This window comes from Mixophyes fleayi, chromosome 8, assembly GCF_038048845.1.
Source record: "Mixophyes fleayi isolate aMixFle1 chromosome 8, aMixFle1.hap1, whole genome shotgun sequence".
Lineage (NCBI taxonomy): Eukaryota > Metazoa > Chordata > Amphibia > Anura > Limnodynastidae > Mixophyes > Mixophyes fleayi.
In genome coordinates, this window is record NC_134409.1 from 74,046,534 (window position 1) to 74,063,528 (window position 16,995).

Consider the following 16,995-nt stretch of genomic DNA (forward strand, 5'->3'; position numbering starts at 1 on the left):
CATACTGCTCATAAAGAACTGTGCTGGAGAGAGTAAGGAGCTGTATATATTTCTGTATTACTGCAACCATTATGATTATCGTGCTGGAGGAAGAGGAGTGTAAATCATACTTGCCACCTTTGGCAATTCGGTTTTCAGGAGGTCTGGGGGGCAGGTGGGCGTGTGTTTCGGCTGGGCTCAGAGAATTGTGTAACAAGCTTCACCCCCTAACCTGTCATCACCATTTTTTATACCAACAGGGGGCGGGGGCCACAATGATGTGTGAGTCGCATCACTAAACCCCGTCCCCATTTAATTTATAAACGGCCTTGATCTGGGAAGTTGTCCTGCTCTCCCGGGAGTCTGGGAGAACTTCCAGAAATTCGGAAGTCTCCCGGATATTCCAGGAGAGTAGACAACTATTGTGGAATAAAGAGTTCAGTTTGTGATAGAGATGGTCTGGCGCACAAATTATTATGACTTTTATTGCATTGCACCACAAAAGTGACATCACCTGTGCCCCACTACTTACAAACAGACTTTGTAGTAAAATATCTGCATGTGCAGGGACCCCATAGTCATTTACACCCAGGCCCATCAGCTATCCAGGGCTTGAGAAGGAGGTGCACTGTGTAACCTTTGCACCCCACACAACACACAATAACAGGGGGTTGCATTTATAACACTAACTATACATGCTTAGCATTTACACCAGTCCTTAGGTTTGGGCAAAAGGCACACCTTCTAAGAGGCATATCTGGAAATGAAGCAAAGCCTAACTAGGCTGCATCTTTCCCGGCTGTGTGCTACCCTTACCTGTGCACTTCCTTACTGTACTGAATTCATAAGTTTCGATGGATTCAGCCAGGAGGATTACCGTAACACTTTTTGGTGTTTGCTGCATTTTGTAAGATAGCGCATTGCCTGCTAATAATGGATTACATCAATTTAAATGTTAAAATATATATATTCCAATATTGTTAGCAAATTCCCTTAACACAATTTTTGGCAACAGCTTTATTGACCATTTATATATCGACATTTCATATACATTTATAATTATGTGTTTGGAATAAAACAGTGTAAGCCCTCTTTACAAAAGATGTGAGGATCAATAATGAAGCAGTAAAACAATGCATTTTATTCAGTTTTAAACGTAATAAGCCGTAGCAAATTGTTTTGTATAGAACTAATAAGTAAATACAATCTTAAAGTAACAAAAGCATTAAACAAAATCAAAGGATAATTTCAGCAAAAACATTTTTTTATACCTAACATTTCTTTCCTCCCAAACAAAATTCATGTCTCCCCAGCTCCTTTAGGCTAGGTGAACTGTTGCAATGAAATAAAGAATTTAACATGTCTGTAAAATGGACTATTTTACATTATTAAAACTTAAAATACAGGGTGTAAAACACTTTAGTTGAACACATTCTCATTTAAAAATATATTGATTAAAAAAAAGTTTTCACTTTTTTACATTGGCAGATTGATTCAGGTGAAATAAGAGTTAGAAAAAATACATTTTACATTATAACTAGAGTACGTTTAAAAGTATTCCCCATAAGGCTCGCTACAAATATTTTCACAATATATGTGTTTAGTGTTAATGAATAACATTAATTTATCCAATGTAACATTTACTTAAGATCAGTGAAAACTTTACTCTATTTTGACATTTTTAACATATGATGTACTCAATACTCAATAACAAGAAGTACATTATTACAGAGCTTTAATGGATGAATAAAAAAAAATATACTGAGAGATGGAGGAGGAGACTATGGGCCTGATTCATTAAGGCATGCAAAACGAAAAAAAATCTGGCATATCTGATGAAACACCTCTTGTTGAATACAGGTCTAGGCACTTGTCGTATTGAGATACAGGACACAGCAGGATATGTACATTACCTATGTGGAATAAAAAATGTTCCAGCAGAACACACAAAATTTTTCTTTTAGCTATAGTCACCTGTTCTAGGAGTCATGTATATGCGACAGTCATCACTATCACTTGGCACTTACACCTGATCTGTAGCTGGTGCAAGTAAGATGAATGAAAAACATGTACCTGAGAGATGCCCAAAGCTTGCGGTGTACACTTGAGTTGGAACACCCTTACTGTACATTACATTGACTATGTGGCATACAACCATTCCCATACCCATTCCGCCCAGGAAATCATAGGCTGACGAAAAAGTCCTTTGTGTTCGAAGATTAATTGGATGTTCTTGCGCTCACTGGTGCATAGTTAGTTTCTAGGCATGCGCAGTGTGATTTAATGCAATATACGGCACAAATTGACATTTATGTTCCTTAATGAATCAGGCCCCGAGTATTAATGATTCTACACAAATTACAAAATGAAGTGAAACATGTCATCTATGTGATCCCAAAGAAGCACCTACAATTTAATTTGCTGCCAAAATTCTGCATCTTGGTCTGGTGTACTGGAGAAGAAGAACAATGTTGAAACAATTATCAAACAGCCGTGATTCTGAGTAATAATAACACAATAGTATTAACTATCCATACTACAATCTGTACCTCACAATCTGGATAATTTACTACCAGCAAATGGAGTGATTTACATCTACAAAATTATGCTGGATTTCTGAATTCACACAAATGTGGCTTCTTAAAAGAATGGATAAGGAATGGATAAAGTGAGGTCATGCAAAGGAAGAAACCAGGGGTAAATGTATCAATATACGGGTTCTTCAACACCCGCGTGTTCAGCCTCTTCCGCGATTAAATTTCAAGCGGCGCTGCTTTGTAAAGGGTTAACTTCCCTTTACAATGCAGTGCCGCTTGAAATTTAATCGCGGAAGAGGCCGAACATGCGGGTGTTGAAGAACCCGTATATTGATACATTTACCCCCAGGTAGGCAAAAAACTTTCCATTCCGAGCATTTAAATGAACAATAAAATAATTGACTTGACAAAGTTAAAGATTCCTTAATTTATGAGTTGAATCATTCTGTTTCAGTCTCAGGTGACTGCAGCATATATAACAAACTATTAAAAAAAATATTTGTATTCCTTTTAATAAGACAAACAGCATACATCTGTTGAAATTTGAGAAACTTTATTTTTCTTTATTTTGTGAATTTTATATCTCTAAAGTTATCGATGAAATGGAGAAAAAAATGCAAAAAAAAATAAAATGTTTGCAAACACTACAGGAGGTAAATGTATCAAGCTGAGAGTTTCTGGTGGGTTTGAAAACAGGAGATGTTGCCTATAGCAACCAATGAATTTTCTAGCTTTGTAGAATACACTAAATAATTGATAACTAGAATCTGATTGGTTGCTATAGGCAACATCTCCACTTTTCAAACCCGCCAGAAACTCTCAGTTTGACACATTTACCCCCAGCTTTTTTTTTTAAATTTTGCCCTGTTGAGTTGCACGTAGTGTGCATGAACATTAGCAAGTTAGAAAATAGATGATGGACCATGAATGTAGCTTGCACTATTTTTTTAGCCCATGGTACATCATCCAAAGTTTTGCATGCGCACAGCATTTACAATAAAGATCAATGATCCCTACGTCAGTCTCAGTTTGTGGTTCATTCACCATGCAAGCCAGGACAGGCTGGGCAGGGGGGCAGAGGGGCATCTACCTCCCGGGCATGTCTCTTAGTGGGCTACCTTAGGCTGGGTCACCTGTATTTATTTTCCTATAAAATGTTCCTAATAGGCTGCTGTGTTGAGTCTTGCCCCTCAGGCTAAAATTTGCCAGCCCTCCCCAAATGCAAGCAATATAGCATAATGGGATTTGTGCAAGAGTTTAATTTCAAGTGGGTTTCATTGAAATTTCTTTGGATTATTGCATATAATTGTAGTTTTCTAGTACAGTCATGGCCAAAAGTTTTGAGAATGACACAAGTATTGGTTTTCACAAAGTTTGCTGCTTCAGTGTTTTTAGTAGAGATGCTCACTAACCCCTTGGTTTTGGTTTTGTTTGGTTTTGTTTTGTTATTTTTGAAAAAAGACCATTTTTTTGGTCTAAAATAACCTAATTTAGTGCTCCACCAGTTTCTTGGATAAGTGAGGTAATTCTAAAGCTAATAAATTATAAAAAAAAAAACAGTTTAATCCCTGTTAGGCCATCCTTAATTCTAACACTTGCCTGCAAATTATACAGACAAACCAGGTTGTCTTCCCCCTGCATCTTTGATTATTGGCAATGTAGCCATCGTCTTTGGGTGTATATTACACCCTCCACTTGTAGTTGAATAGAAAAAAACGCAGCCTGCATAGACTGTAGAATTAGAAAGTAAAAATAAATGGACCAAGGTAGTTTGGTGGCTATCTATGCCCCCCCCTGCCCTCCACTTGTGGTTGAATAGAAAAAAAGCAGCCTGCATAGACTGTAGAATTAGAAAGTAAAAATAAATGGACCAAGGTAGTTTGGTATCTGTCTGCATCAGACCCCCTCTCCACTAGGAGTAAAATAGAAAACTATTCAGCCGTTATAGAGTCTAGAATATAAATAGAAATTGAGAAAGGCAATTTGGTATCTGTCTGCATCATAATCATCAACATCATCATTAGTGCCCTCGTCCCCTACACAAATCTCCCCCTTATCCTCTTCTATTTCCAAAGTGGCATCTTCAATTTGTGTATCACCGGCTACAGTCGGGCTATTCAGGCACACATCAGTAGAACTGCTGAAAGGGTCCCACTTTATGGCTACACTAACAGAATGCTCACGATTAGACATCCCACTGTTGGATGGACTCTCCACAGGGATTGGTGTCATTTGTGATTCAGAGCAAACATTATCCTCTAATGCCTTACTGTTATCTTGCAGCTCGGCTTTGACGCGTAACAATAGTTGTGCACCACTTGTAGGCTCGGTAACATTTTTGGATCTGCCACTAATAGACAAAGGTGAAGGCCTCATTCTCTTTTTGCCACTGCGTGTGTAGAATGGCATGATGGCAATTTTTTTTTTTTATCGGCACTTAACTTTTCCTCAGTTACACTTCTTTTTCGCTTCAACACGGTAAAAAAAAAATTGGTGTGTGTTTTTTTGACTGATTTCAAAAGACTGTGTAGTTTGACATCGCCTTTCCCAGATGACGTACTGGGAACACTACCATCAGGACTGGTGATAGAACCTGGTTGCTGATTCTGCTCATATGTGGACTGCTTTGAATCCATTATGAACCCAAAGCACTTGTAGTGCTACAAATTGTTTTAGATACTGCTGACAAATATGACTTTTGACAGCCAGAAAAATTAATGCAAAAGAATGGGGGACACCCCAAAAGCACTTGGAGTGCTAAATATTATTTTTTTAGACTGCTGACAAACAGGACTTTTGACAGCCAGAAAAATTAATGCAAAAGAATGGGGGACACCCCAAAAGCACTTGGAGTGCTAAATATTATGTTTTTAGACTGCTGAGAAACAGGACTTTTGACAGCCAGAAAAATTAATGCAAAAGAATGGGGGGCACCCCAAAAGCACTTGAAGTGCTAAATATAATTTTTTTAGACTGCTGACAAACAGGACTTTTGACAGCCAGAAATATTAATGCAAAAGAATGGGAGACACCCCAAAAGCACTTGGGAGTGCTAAATATATTTTTTTTACACTGCTGCCAAATAGGACTTTAGTTTTGACAGCCAGAAAAATTAATGCAAAAGAATGGGGGACACCCCAAAAGCACTTGGGAGTGCTAAATATTATTTTTTTAGACTGCTGACAAACAGGACTTTTGACAGCTAGAAATATTAATGCAAAAAAATGGGGGACACCCCAAAAGCACTTGGAGTGCTAAATATTATGTTTTTAGACTGCTGAGAAACAGGACTTTTGACAGCCAGAAAAATTAATGCAAAAGAATGTGGGACACCCCAAAAGCACTTGGGAGTGCTAAATATTATTTTTTTTAGACTGCTGACAAACAGGACTTTTGACAGCCAGAAATATTAATGCAAAAAAAATGGGGGACACCACAAAAGCACTTGGAGTGCTAAATATTATTTTTTTAGACTGCTGACAAATAGGACTTTTGACAGCCAGAAAAATTAAAGCAAAATAATGGGGAACACCCCAAAAGCACTTGGAGTTCCAACTGCACAAAAAAAAACCCTCCTCTATCCTCATCTTACTGCTGTAACAACTGGTATTAAGATTACAATGGTATTGCATACAAACAATAATGTGTCCAATTACTGCTCTGTCCCTGCGCTGATATAGCCAGTGTGACCTAACCCTGCTTTCTCCCTCTGTCACATGGTGATGGATTGCTGGGGAGGCTGGTATTTATGCTTTTCAAATCTTGCGAGAACCAAGCTCAGAAATATGAATACGTCACGATGACGTTTTGCCTCGATTTTGAATCCGAATGGGCGGGAAAGTACCGAGCGTGCTCGGCTCGGTACTCGGATAGGCTAAATTCGGATGAATTCAGATCTCGTGGTACCAAGCCCGCCCATCTCTAGTTTTTAGACCTTTTTATCACATTTTGCTACGGTATACTGAAGTAAAATTACAAGCATTTCATAAGTGACAAAGGCTTTTTTTGACAGGTTAAGTTTATGCAGAGTCAATATTTGCAGTGTTGACCCTTCTTTTTGAAGACCTCTGCAATTTGTCTTAGCATGCTGTCTTTCAACTTCTGGGCCACATCCTGACTGATGGCCGCCCATTCTTGCCTAATCAATGCTTGGAGTTTGTCAGAATTTGTGGGTTTTGTTTGTCCACCGGCCTCTTAGGGATTGACCAAAAGTTCTCAATGGGATTAAGGTCTTTTATTCATGTTTTGATCCCAGAGCCACTTAGTTATCACTTTTGCCTTATGGTAAGGTGCTCCATCATGCTGGAAAAGGCATTGTCCGTCACCAAACTGTTCTTGAATGGTTGGGAGAAGTTGCTCTTGGAGGATGTTTTGGTACCATTCTTTATTCATGGCTGTGTTCTTAGGCAAAATTGTGAGCGAGCCTACTCCCTTGGCTGAGAAGCAACCCCACACATTAATGGTCTCAGGATGCTTTACTGTTGGCATAACACAGGACTGATGGTAGGGCTCACCTTTCCTTTTCCAGACAAGCGTTTTTCCAGATGCCTCAAACGATCTGAAAGGGGATTAATTAGAGAAAATGACTTTACCCCAGTCCTCAGCAGTCCAATACCTGTACCTTTTGCAGAATATCAGTCTGTCCTTGATGTTTTTCCTGGAGATAAGTGGCGTCTTTGCTGGCCTTCTTGACACCAGGCCATCCTCCAAAAGTCTTCGCCTCACTGTGCGTACAGATGCTTCACACCTGGCTGCTGCCATTCCTGAGCAAGCTCTGCACTGGTGGTGCCCCAATCCCACAGCTGAATCAACTTTAGGAGACTGTCCTGGCATTTGGTGGACATTCTTGGGTGCCCTGAAGTCTTCTTCACAACTATTGAACCTCTCTCCTTGAAGTTCTTGATGATCTGATAAATGGTTGACTTAGGTGCAATCTTACTAGCAGCCTGTGAAGCCCTTTTTGTGCAAAGCAATGATGACTGCACATATTTCCTTACATGGTTAACAGAGAAAGAACAATGATTTCAAGCACCACCCTCCTTTTAAAGCTTCCAGTCTGCTATTCTAACTCAATTAGCATGACAGGGCGATCTCCAGTCTTGTCCTTGTCAACACTCTCACCTGTGTTAACGAGAGAATCAATGACCTGATGTCAGCTGATCCTTTTGTGGCAGGGCTGAAATACAGTGGTAATGTTGTTTTGGGGATAAATTGTCATGGCAAAGAGGGACTTTGAAATTAATTGCAATTCATCTGATCATTCTGGAGTATATGCAAATTGCCATCATAAAAACTGAGGCAACAGACTTTGTGAAAAATAATATTTGTGTCATTCTCAAAACTTTTGGCCATGACTGTACATTTTCCCGACATTCTTTTCTTATTATCCTTTTGGATCACACAACATTAAAAGACTTGCACATATCCCACAAAGTTTGCTCTTACTAGTTCTTTGAAAACTATCAAATGCGAGCTGATCATAGTTTTGCTAGTGCTACAAGGCAACATGCTGATAAAATATGTTCTGCATCCACCTCCAAGCAGTTAAATGCATGGCTTTTAGAGAAAGCTACATTAAGAATTAAGATGCAAAATCATTACTGTATTGCAATCATCCATATTGGAACACAGAGATCGGGAAAACCTTTTTGTCTTTCTTCTGCAAGGATTGACATCCCAGTCTTCTGAATGATGTTTCTCAATATGTGAATGTCTCTAATTATACTGCTGTCATTGGGGTCTAGTACACAGCCTTGCCTAGCTACGTTATCTTTCAGTATAATGACTCCATTGTCTTTCAAAGCATTTTTGCAGCGAAGAAGAAATACCAGGAGATCTTTGTCAGTCAGGTGACCTTAGGAAATATAAAAAAATATTTTATTGCAAATATACACTATTGTAGTGAGGAAAGCAGTAATAGCTGCATATTTATAACACAGTATCTTATATCATTAACATATATATATCCAGTATTCACAGTGGGGGTGTATATGGTGGTATGCCATACAGCCACTTCTACTACTGTCTTCATTGTAAAACTATCAAATTCCATTCACTTACATTCCCATATATTTTTTACATACTTCTAAATTTCCATACTCTCACTATTAAATTTCCACTTCGACAACTGCATATGTATTTATGAAGGATGCCTGTATAAAATGACTCTTGGAGGTCAAGTCCCTAAAAATAACATCATTATCTCAGTTTCATGTCTGTCACTATTGCCCCCATACAGTTAAGTACACCAGAAATAAAGGAGCATTGTATGCTAGAAAGCATATAGCACCATTTAAACATCGTGCAATGGAGCAGCTGAGAGAACAGGTGCTGCAGGTATATATTTTAAAGAAGAACTCTGTTCAAAGTGGAAATTGTCCCATTAGGAATCCTCCCCTACATGGAAGTCTGTTTTCCCTGAGATACCCTCCCTTCAAATTGCCACATAAGTGATTTTTGTGACAATAAGGCTCATTTTCGAAAATTTGCAAAAGCACAATGAAAATAGGATTGTGAAATGTCATGAGCTAAGTTAAGGGCAAATACACCTAATTTTATAGGTAAGCGCATGGTTTATATCGTCTGATGGTAGGAAGTGGACAGATTGGGGGTGTTACTTGTTGGGTATTGGCACATGACGGTGCCTACCTTTGCACTCACATGCAAAAACAAGGTTATTTATAGGAGATAAATATATTTTATCTTTATCATTCTATATTTAAATACATGGGTCTTCAGGACCGCCTCTATCACAAATCTTGAGAAATCCCCAACCTGGAGTTGTGCAAGGTAAGGATTCCAGTCCCATCATCACTGCATTATCAGGTCACCAGCAGATCCTGGTCCCCAGGGGTACAGTCACTTCAGGCTCCAAATATCACCGGCCTTCCGGGCATCAGACTATGGAGACCCGCTCATTCAGGGCATCCCAAACAAACCATACTCAGTCAAATATTACACTTGAGCTTAGCCAAAAGGAATCGAGAATGACATTTTACATTCAAACTAGACATGGTAACTGAAAAATATATCAGAGTTTCCTTGTTTGATTCAGAAAGGCAGCATTACGGCACAGATCTACCTTACTTGGTGCATAAAAGTAAAACAAGGTATTTGAAAGCTCCGGTCTTGGCTACCAATGAATGCTCTAGCCATCGAGAAGTGTATAGTATTAGTCCTTGAAGATTTTAGTATGAGTACAGGGCCCTTTTGTCTATCATTTCCAACATGTCTTTATATAGTAATAGCAAATTACGTGGCTCTTTACAATTGGGTATCTACTTGTCTAAATATCTACTAATGCCTCTGTCCATCTAATGACATATGATTGTTAGTGCCTCTTTATTCTCCATAATGCATGCTATCAAACTAAAATTTAGTGTGTGCATAGTGCTGCAACATTTTTATCTCTTGCACCTTACACTAAATATATTTTGTTGTTTAATTTATCAAATGAATTTATTTCAGTTGGTGGCATGGCAGGTGACTTTTTTTTTTGCAGCCGTTGCAATGTTCTACATTCGAAAGTGCCCAGAAAAAACCCTCACGCGCAAACAACCTTTTTTTCTTACCTAATACAGATGTCATTGCCCTAGACAAGATTACTTTCACTACAAAACTTAACATTTTTAAAGAAATAAATCTAATTGTTTTTTGGGTACTGCTGTGAATAGTCATAAAGCAAAAGCACACTGTATTTCTCCACAAAATATACTAGTTAGTTCAGAAAGATATCTAACTCAGTATATATTCTAGTACTATATATGTGCATTATTAAAAACTGAACCGGACGTCTGCGGATAAATAGGGAATTAGAATGATACCAAACAATATGTGTTTCCTGTGACCTGAACCTTAGATCTCACTAACATGTATATAACATTATAATATTTCACCATAAACTCTGCTACATTTCAGTACAAATAACTATGTGTTGCAACTAATTTTAAAGTGAGCTAATTACATGTATATGTTCGTGTAAATGCGTGTATAAGTTTTCAGCACATGTTGCGGTTTTTACGCTCCTCCACACCGTAGCGTACTAGTCGCATAATTTCAGACATTGACAATCGAATTGCAAGATATTAATTTGCGATGACCATATCCAATTATCTGACGTCGACACTACTCCACAACACAACACAACACAACACGCAATCTGCTGTATAGTCCATAGACAAGTGTCCAGCCAAGTTGTAATTCCAATTTGACAAGTTGTAGACTTCAAAAGTGGTGCTAATGCTGTTCCTAAGCTAACAGTGGTACACCAGCTCGCTGAGCCTATTCTGAGTCCACACAAGCTTTAGTTTCTGTCACTTCAATAGAGGATGCAGAGTTCCAATCAATCTAAAACTAATTGCCTCCTGGCCAAACTGTAAGTATGCTTCTCATGCAAAAGCTGTAAGTACACTCCTCCTTACAAACAGGCTGTAAATAGACCCCCCCGCCCAACTAAGCTATATCATACCTGCCGACTTTCTTCAGCTCTCTTCCAGGAGCCAGCCAGTGGAGGGGGGCGTGACGACCAAAATCGCGTCCGGGGCCAAATGCCGCGATTCACCGGGAATCGCGGCGTTTGGGATCTAATTCTGCCCACTTCACTGGGAAGTGGGCAGAATTCGGGAGATTGCCCGGGAGTCCGGGAGACTCTTGCAAAATGCGGGAGTCTCCCAGACATTCCGGGAGATTTGGCAAGTATGAGCTATATGCACACTTCCCCTGGCTAAGCAGTAAATATGTTTTTCCACGTCACAATGCAATGTACTTCTTACAGTCAAGCTGCATGCTTCTCCCAGTCAGGCTACAAATACACTTGTCCCAGCTCGGCTGTAAATAAGCTGTCTTTATTTCAGATGTAAGTATGCCGCTCCCGGCCACACTGTAGATACATCTCTCCCAGTGTAAGTGAAAATTGTGTCTCTCGACCCTAATTTTACTGGTCGCTTAAACACAAGCTCTCCACCTGCGTGGTTGATGCCTGAATTCCATTCACCCTGCTCCTGCATGGGGATAGGCTCTTGAGCAGCTCCTGATGGAATAGAGTTTTCTCTGGGATCAGAGTACAGGTTCACACCGGGTCACAGGATATAATCATAATGGAGCTGGTAGAAGACCCCTCGAAAAACCAAGCTCAGTTGAATCCCAAAGCACACATAACTTCCTGAGCAGGCTCTTTTAAACATGTTCAAATTCCCACAAGGTAAAATTCCACCCTGCAAGGTGGAATTTAAGGCTACTGTTACAATGACTGGCTAAGAGTTGACCATGGATTGGAAATAAGTGGGCCAATGTTATAATCTATGCTGCTGAGAAGGAGCACGGAAGTACAGAGTGAAACAACAGTTGCTTAAACTAATTAACAGAGGACTTAATCCTAGTTGATAAAGTGGAGCTCACTCTGTTTCCTCTTTCATGTTCTTTTGACATGGGAGGCATTTGAGTTGCTTCAAACTTCCTGTCCTTATGATTGGAAGGGTGGTTGCCAGAAAAGAGTCTTTTAGACATCTTATATTCCAGCTGAAACATAAGCAGCCCATCTGTCTACATTTAAGAACTTGACATTATAGTCCATATATTTCCAGCCATTGCTTAAATATGAAAGTGATAATACTGATAGGGCTCATCTGAGTCCTTAGCAATAAGATTAAGGGGTATATTTTGTAGAATGCACTAAATAAATGACAGCTAGAATCTGATTGGTTGCTATAGGCAACATCTCCACTTTTTCAAACCCGCAGTTTAGTAAATCTAGCCCTAAGTCTTTTGAACATAGTGAAAGATGGGGGGTGGTAACTGAAGCCCCATCTCATCACATCTTGTCTCATCTGGGTTTAAAAGTTTCAGAATGTAAAGTTAAAATGGACTCTGTAAAGGAATCACAATGCAATTTAGTAGTGTGAACACATGAGCTCAAGTAATCTTCTATAACTGATGCATTTGTGATAAGTTGTTACTCCAGGTATCACTTTCATATTACTGGAGCTAATTTAGTAGTGTGAACACATGAGCTCAAGTAATCTTCTATAACCTGATGCATTTGTGATAAGTTGCTACTCCAGGTATCACTTTCATATTACTGGAGCAGTAGTGCTCTGACAAGAAAAAACCCACCGCACCAGGCAATCACTCACCCTGCATGATGTATATAATATATAATTGAATTATAACATTCCAACAGTTACTAGGGTAGTGCTCCCCAACCATGTATAGCTCACAGATAATAATAAAGGAAAAAGAAAGAAAACATGGAATAAATCAGGATCTCATAATAATTTATTATTTTTGTGATTATTGATTCACTACCAAATATATTTAACACAGCGAGACGGGGCAGCAGCAGCTGCCAATTTTAAACACCAACCTTGCACTTTTGTCACTGTTCATTGTTGTTTATAAATATTTCGCTACTGGTGGCTTATTGGCCATTTAGGGATCATTTTAATATATACCCAGTAAAGTTTTTTATTTTAAAATATTACTCTATTTTAACACTTACATTCCATGTTTTCTTTCTTTTTTCTTTATTATCTGGAGCTGTGCTCTGCCGCAAGCATGCGCCATCTGGCCGCACCCACAACTACAGTTTCGGGCAGCCCTTGTGGCTGACAGAAAGATGGAAAGGGCCAGCTGATGGAAAGGAGGCTACTCTATAATTACAGTGTCAAAATTTGATGTGTCAGACTTGCATACAGCACTCGTGTACCCCCTTAGACTCTCCTCAAGATTTTGTGAATGCCCAATTAGTTTTTTAGCCTCAGTCTTCTTTTCATGCACTGATGTGGCTGTTTTGGATTTGACATACCTACACTCAGAGCAAGAAGATTGTACATGGGGAGTTACAAAAGATACTTGACCATGTTGAGCACTCGCTTTTGCAATGGGCATTCTAGTATGTGTAAGAGCAGTACCGGGACCAATTCTAGCAGAAAGTGGTCATTATCTATGTCTCCTGGGGTAGATGGTAGTGTACAGCAGCCCAGAAATTACACACGTCCAAGCTTTTGGGTACAACTGGCCCCCGGCAAATATAAGTTGCTCCTGACTGTCAAACAAATATAAACATTAGAAGTTCCAACACATATAGTTTACTCACAACCAGGCTTTCTCCTAAAGAGACCCTCTTTAGGAGTCTAGCTTGACTGCTGTTAAACACCCTTACCCGGGTGCAAGTGACAACCAGTCTATCCTCATCCTGGAGGCCCAAAAGACCTGAAATGGGGCCTAATGGATGGAGCCCATCCTCACTCTCATCCATAACCCATGAAATGCTTTACCAGCTCTAACCAAAGGTCAAAAGCCCTTAGCAAGCCATTTAAAAACAGACAAACATTTTCATTGTTTTTTTAAAACATATAGGTCAGAAACCTGGGACAAACATACCTGCTCAAAAACACCATTCCAGTGTTTTTGTCACACATCCCCCTCCACTGTTTCGACCCAGTGAGCAGAACACTTGTAGCCCCTAAACAGAAGATCAGAGACAACACATCTGCATTGACTACTGCAATGCTAAAAACCATCCTGTAACCTGGACATTCTGGCTTTTATTTGCACACATCCATTTTAATGGGACATGATCTGTCACCAGTTTAAACTGTCTACCCAGGAGGTAATATCTTAGAGTGTCTAATGCCCACTTAACACAACATTTTCTTTTCCCCAATGGCATACCTCTTTTCATAATTATTGAGTTTTCTACTCAAATAAATTATAAGGTGCTCCTCTCCATCCCTGTTTTGGGACAATGCAGCACATACCCCTAGATCTGAGGCACCCGTCTGTATGACAATTTCTTTTGAAAAAACTTGCGTTATTAACACAGGCTACATACATAATGCCACCTTTAATGCAAGAAAAGCTTTTTTTGCCTTAGAGTTCCACTTCATTATTTTATACTGATTTATTTTGGTAAGGTCTGACAATAGAACTGCTGTGGTGGCAAAATTACGAATGAACTGCTGGTAATACACTATGATCCCCAAAAAGGCTCTTACCTATTTTTCATTTACCAGACAGGGCAGTTTTGGATACCCTTAATTTTATTCAATTGGGCAATAACCAAACCTCTATCTATGGTGAACCCTAGGAACCCTAGGTACTTACCCTCTTCCATCGCTAAGCAACATTTCTTTGGTTTGGCTGTTAGCCCTGTCTTTCTGATTGAGTCCCACGCTGCTTGAACTCTAACTGAGACTCCCAGTCTGGACCGTGAAACCAGATCCAGATGGGCAGCTGAATAATGTCTGTGGAATCTTATCCATTGCACACTGGAAGGTAGCAGGGGGCCCATTTAACCCAAATCTTATAACTGTATATTGTTAGAGCCCTTCTGGAACAAAGAAGACTGTTTTTTCTTTCAGGTTGTCACTTAATGTTACTTGCCAATAACCATTTGTCAGATCCAGTGTGGTGAGATATCTGGCTGTTCCTAGCCTTTCTATCAGCTCAATTACACAGGGCATGGGGTATGCATCAAACATGAACACTGCATTCAATTTACGGAAATAATAGGCTTCCATCTGGTTTTGGGATTAGAAGTATGGGGTTGGACCACTCACTTTCACTATAACGCAGAGTTCTAACATTTTTTTAACCTCACTGGAAATAACCTTTCGCTGGGTTTCAGGTATTCTATATGGTTTTCGGTTGACCTTGACCCCTGGTTCTGTGATAATGTCATGGTTTATTATGGCCGTTCAGCCGAGTAGCTGAATGGCTATTCACTCTCCCCATGATCTCAAAGGGACACTGCCATTTAGCTGAAAACTTGCTTTATACTTTGGGTACCAAAATAAGAACTCTGTCTCCCACGGCAGACATACTTAGCCAGGCATTCCGATTAAACACCCTCTGTTGAGCTTGTTGGGCCTGTTCCATGTACTACTTGACTATGGGCACCACGGCAGCAATCCTGTCCTGCATCTGAGACACGTCTTCAATAAAGCTTTTATAAGGAGTGGTACCTTCTGAGGTTTCTCTCATACAGCAAATCAAATGGAGAGAACCCTGTAGAGGACTGTGACAAAACGAGTTTGATAACACCTTAACCAGCCTGTTCCTCATTTCTCACAAAATGTGGATTATAGCATATACCTTTTATAGCCATTGTTTTTGTTCCCTAGCTCAACAGAGTACAACTGCAGTGTCTAATTACATGTGGATAAGTGGACATTGTAGAACTGCCTAGATAAGAGACTTCTTCGTTCCATGTTGCCCACTGTAAAACCGTATTTGTTGTTAATTCAGTGATGCTGTTATGCATTGTTATCAAATTGAAGCCAGTTAGGTTATGGATAAGGATCAGGTGGTGTCCAGGATACAGGTGAGGGTCTGGATCTGCATTCATTCTCCCCCCTCCTTTCTCTACAGGAAGCATTGAACAGCTGGGGACCCTGTGACATCATAAAGTAGTATAAGGAGTTAATTTCAGGAGGGGTTAACTGTTACCTGATATTTGGAAGTCGGGAAGGCCAATTAGTACCCTTTTTCCTCCACAGGACTGCCTGAGACATTCTGTCTGGAATACCGCAGGGGAGCCACAGTGGAATAACAGCTAATCTCCACTTCCCCTCCAACCCCCTAGTCCAGCACTCATTAATGTTTAAGAAGGAGAGACCCATGGGTTTACCCAGGGAGGTGATGTTCATTCAGTGATTTGATTCCTGGAAGGTGCAAGATCTAGTGTTGAGTTGCCATTCTATACCAGTGAAATACATTGACAGATCCGTGGGTCATCAAGTCAGGGCAGCCAGGTGAATGTAACTCCATAAGTTAGTGGTGTAAGGGACAGATAATGTGGTGAACCTGTCTGGCATTTATTTACTGTGTGTATATAATATTCTAGTGATTGTTTTTAATACAATAAATGTATTGTTTTATTTTCTAACTGCATTGAGTGACTATAAAAACCTTAGAATGTACTAGGGTAAGCTTACCTAGAATAGTAAGCACCCCTGGGTGGCCAGCAAGCATGAAGTGGGTAGAATTGGGCCAGAAAACCCGGTATCTTCACAAGGACTTCGGAACTTCTCTAATGGCCAGTAATAAATATGGCAATAAATAATCCCAGTTTTTCTTATCTTTCTCTACAACCTTTTTTAGCATGTTTTTATAAGGTTTTGTTGACCATTTCTGCCAATCTGTCTGGGGATGGTAAACGGATGTCCTGAAGTGACTGACCTTAACCAACTTGCACATTTCCTTCATGAATCTAGACATAAAGGGGGTACCTAGGTCAGTCAGCATTTCTTTAGGTATTCCCACTCTGCTAAAGACATGCACCAGCTCTCTAGCTATCGTCTTGTTTGAGATATTATGCAAAAAGATTGCCTTGGGTTATCGTGTATCATAATCCATTATCACTAGGATATACTGATGCCCCTGAATATATTTTAATAAGGGTTGTGACTGGATCACTGATAAATAACTTATTTGTGGCTGGATCATGTGGAAATAATTGATTGTAGAAATGTATTTGTAT

At 39.6% G+C, this 16,995-nt stretch overlaps 1 protein-coding gene across 2 annotated transcripts in view; it reads right to left on the bottom strand.

Moving 5' to 3' along the window:
• Window positions 1-1,097: 1,097 nt before the first annotated feature.
• NTMT2 (N-terminal Xaa-Pro-Lys N-methyltransferase 2) overlaps window positions 1,098-16,995 on the bottom strand; it is a 133,144-nt gene continuing 117,246 nt past the window's right edge. The window contains exon 4 of one of the 2 annotated variants that reach the window (XM_075182738.1): window positions 1,098-8,370. In XM_075182738.1, the coding sequence (XP_075038839.1) occupies window positions 8,114-8,370 (257 nt within the window). In that variant the 3' untranslated portion in view covers window positions 1,098-8,113. The remainder of the gene's footprint in view (window positions 8,371-16,995) is intronic. The other variant, XR_012678522.1, reaches the window with a different exon arrangement.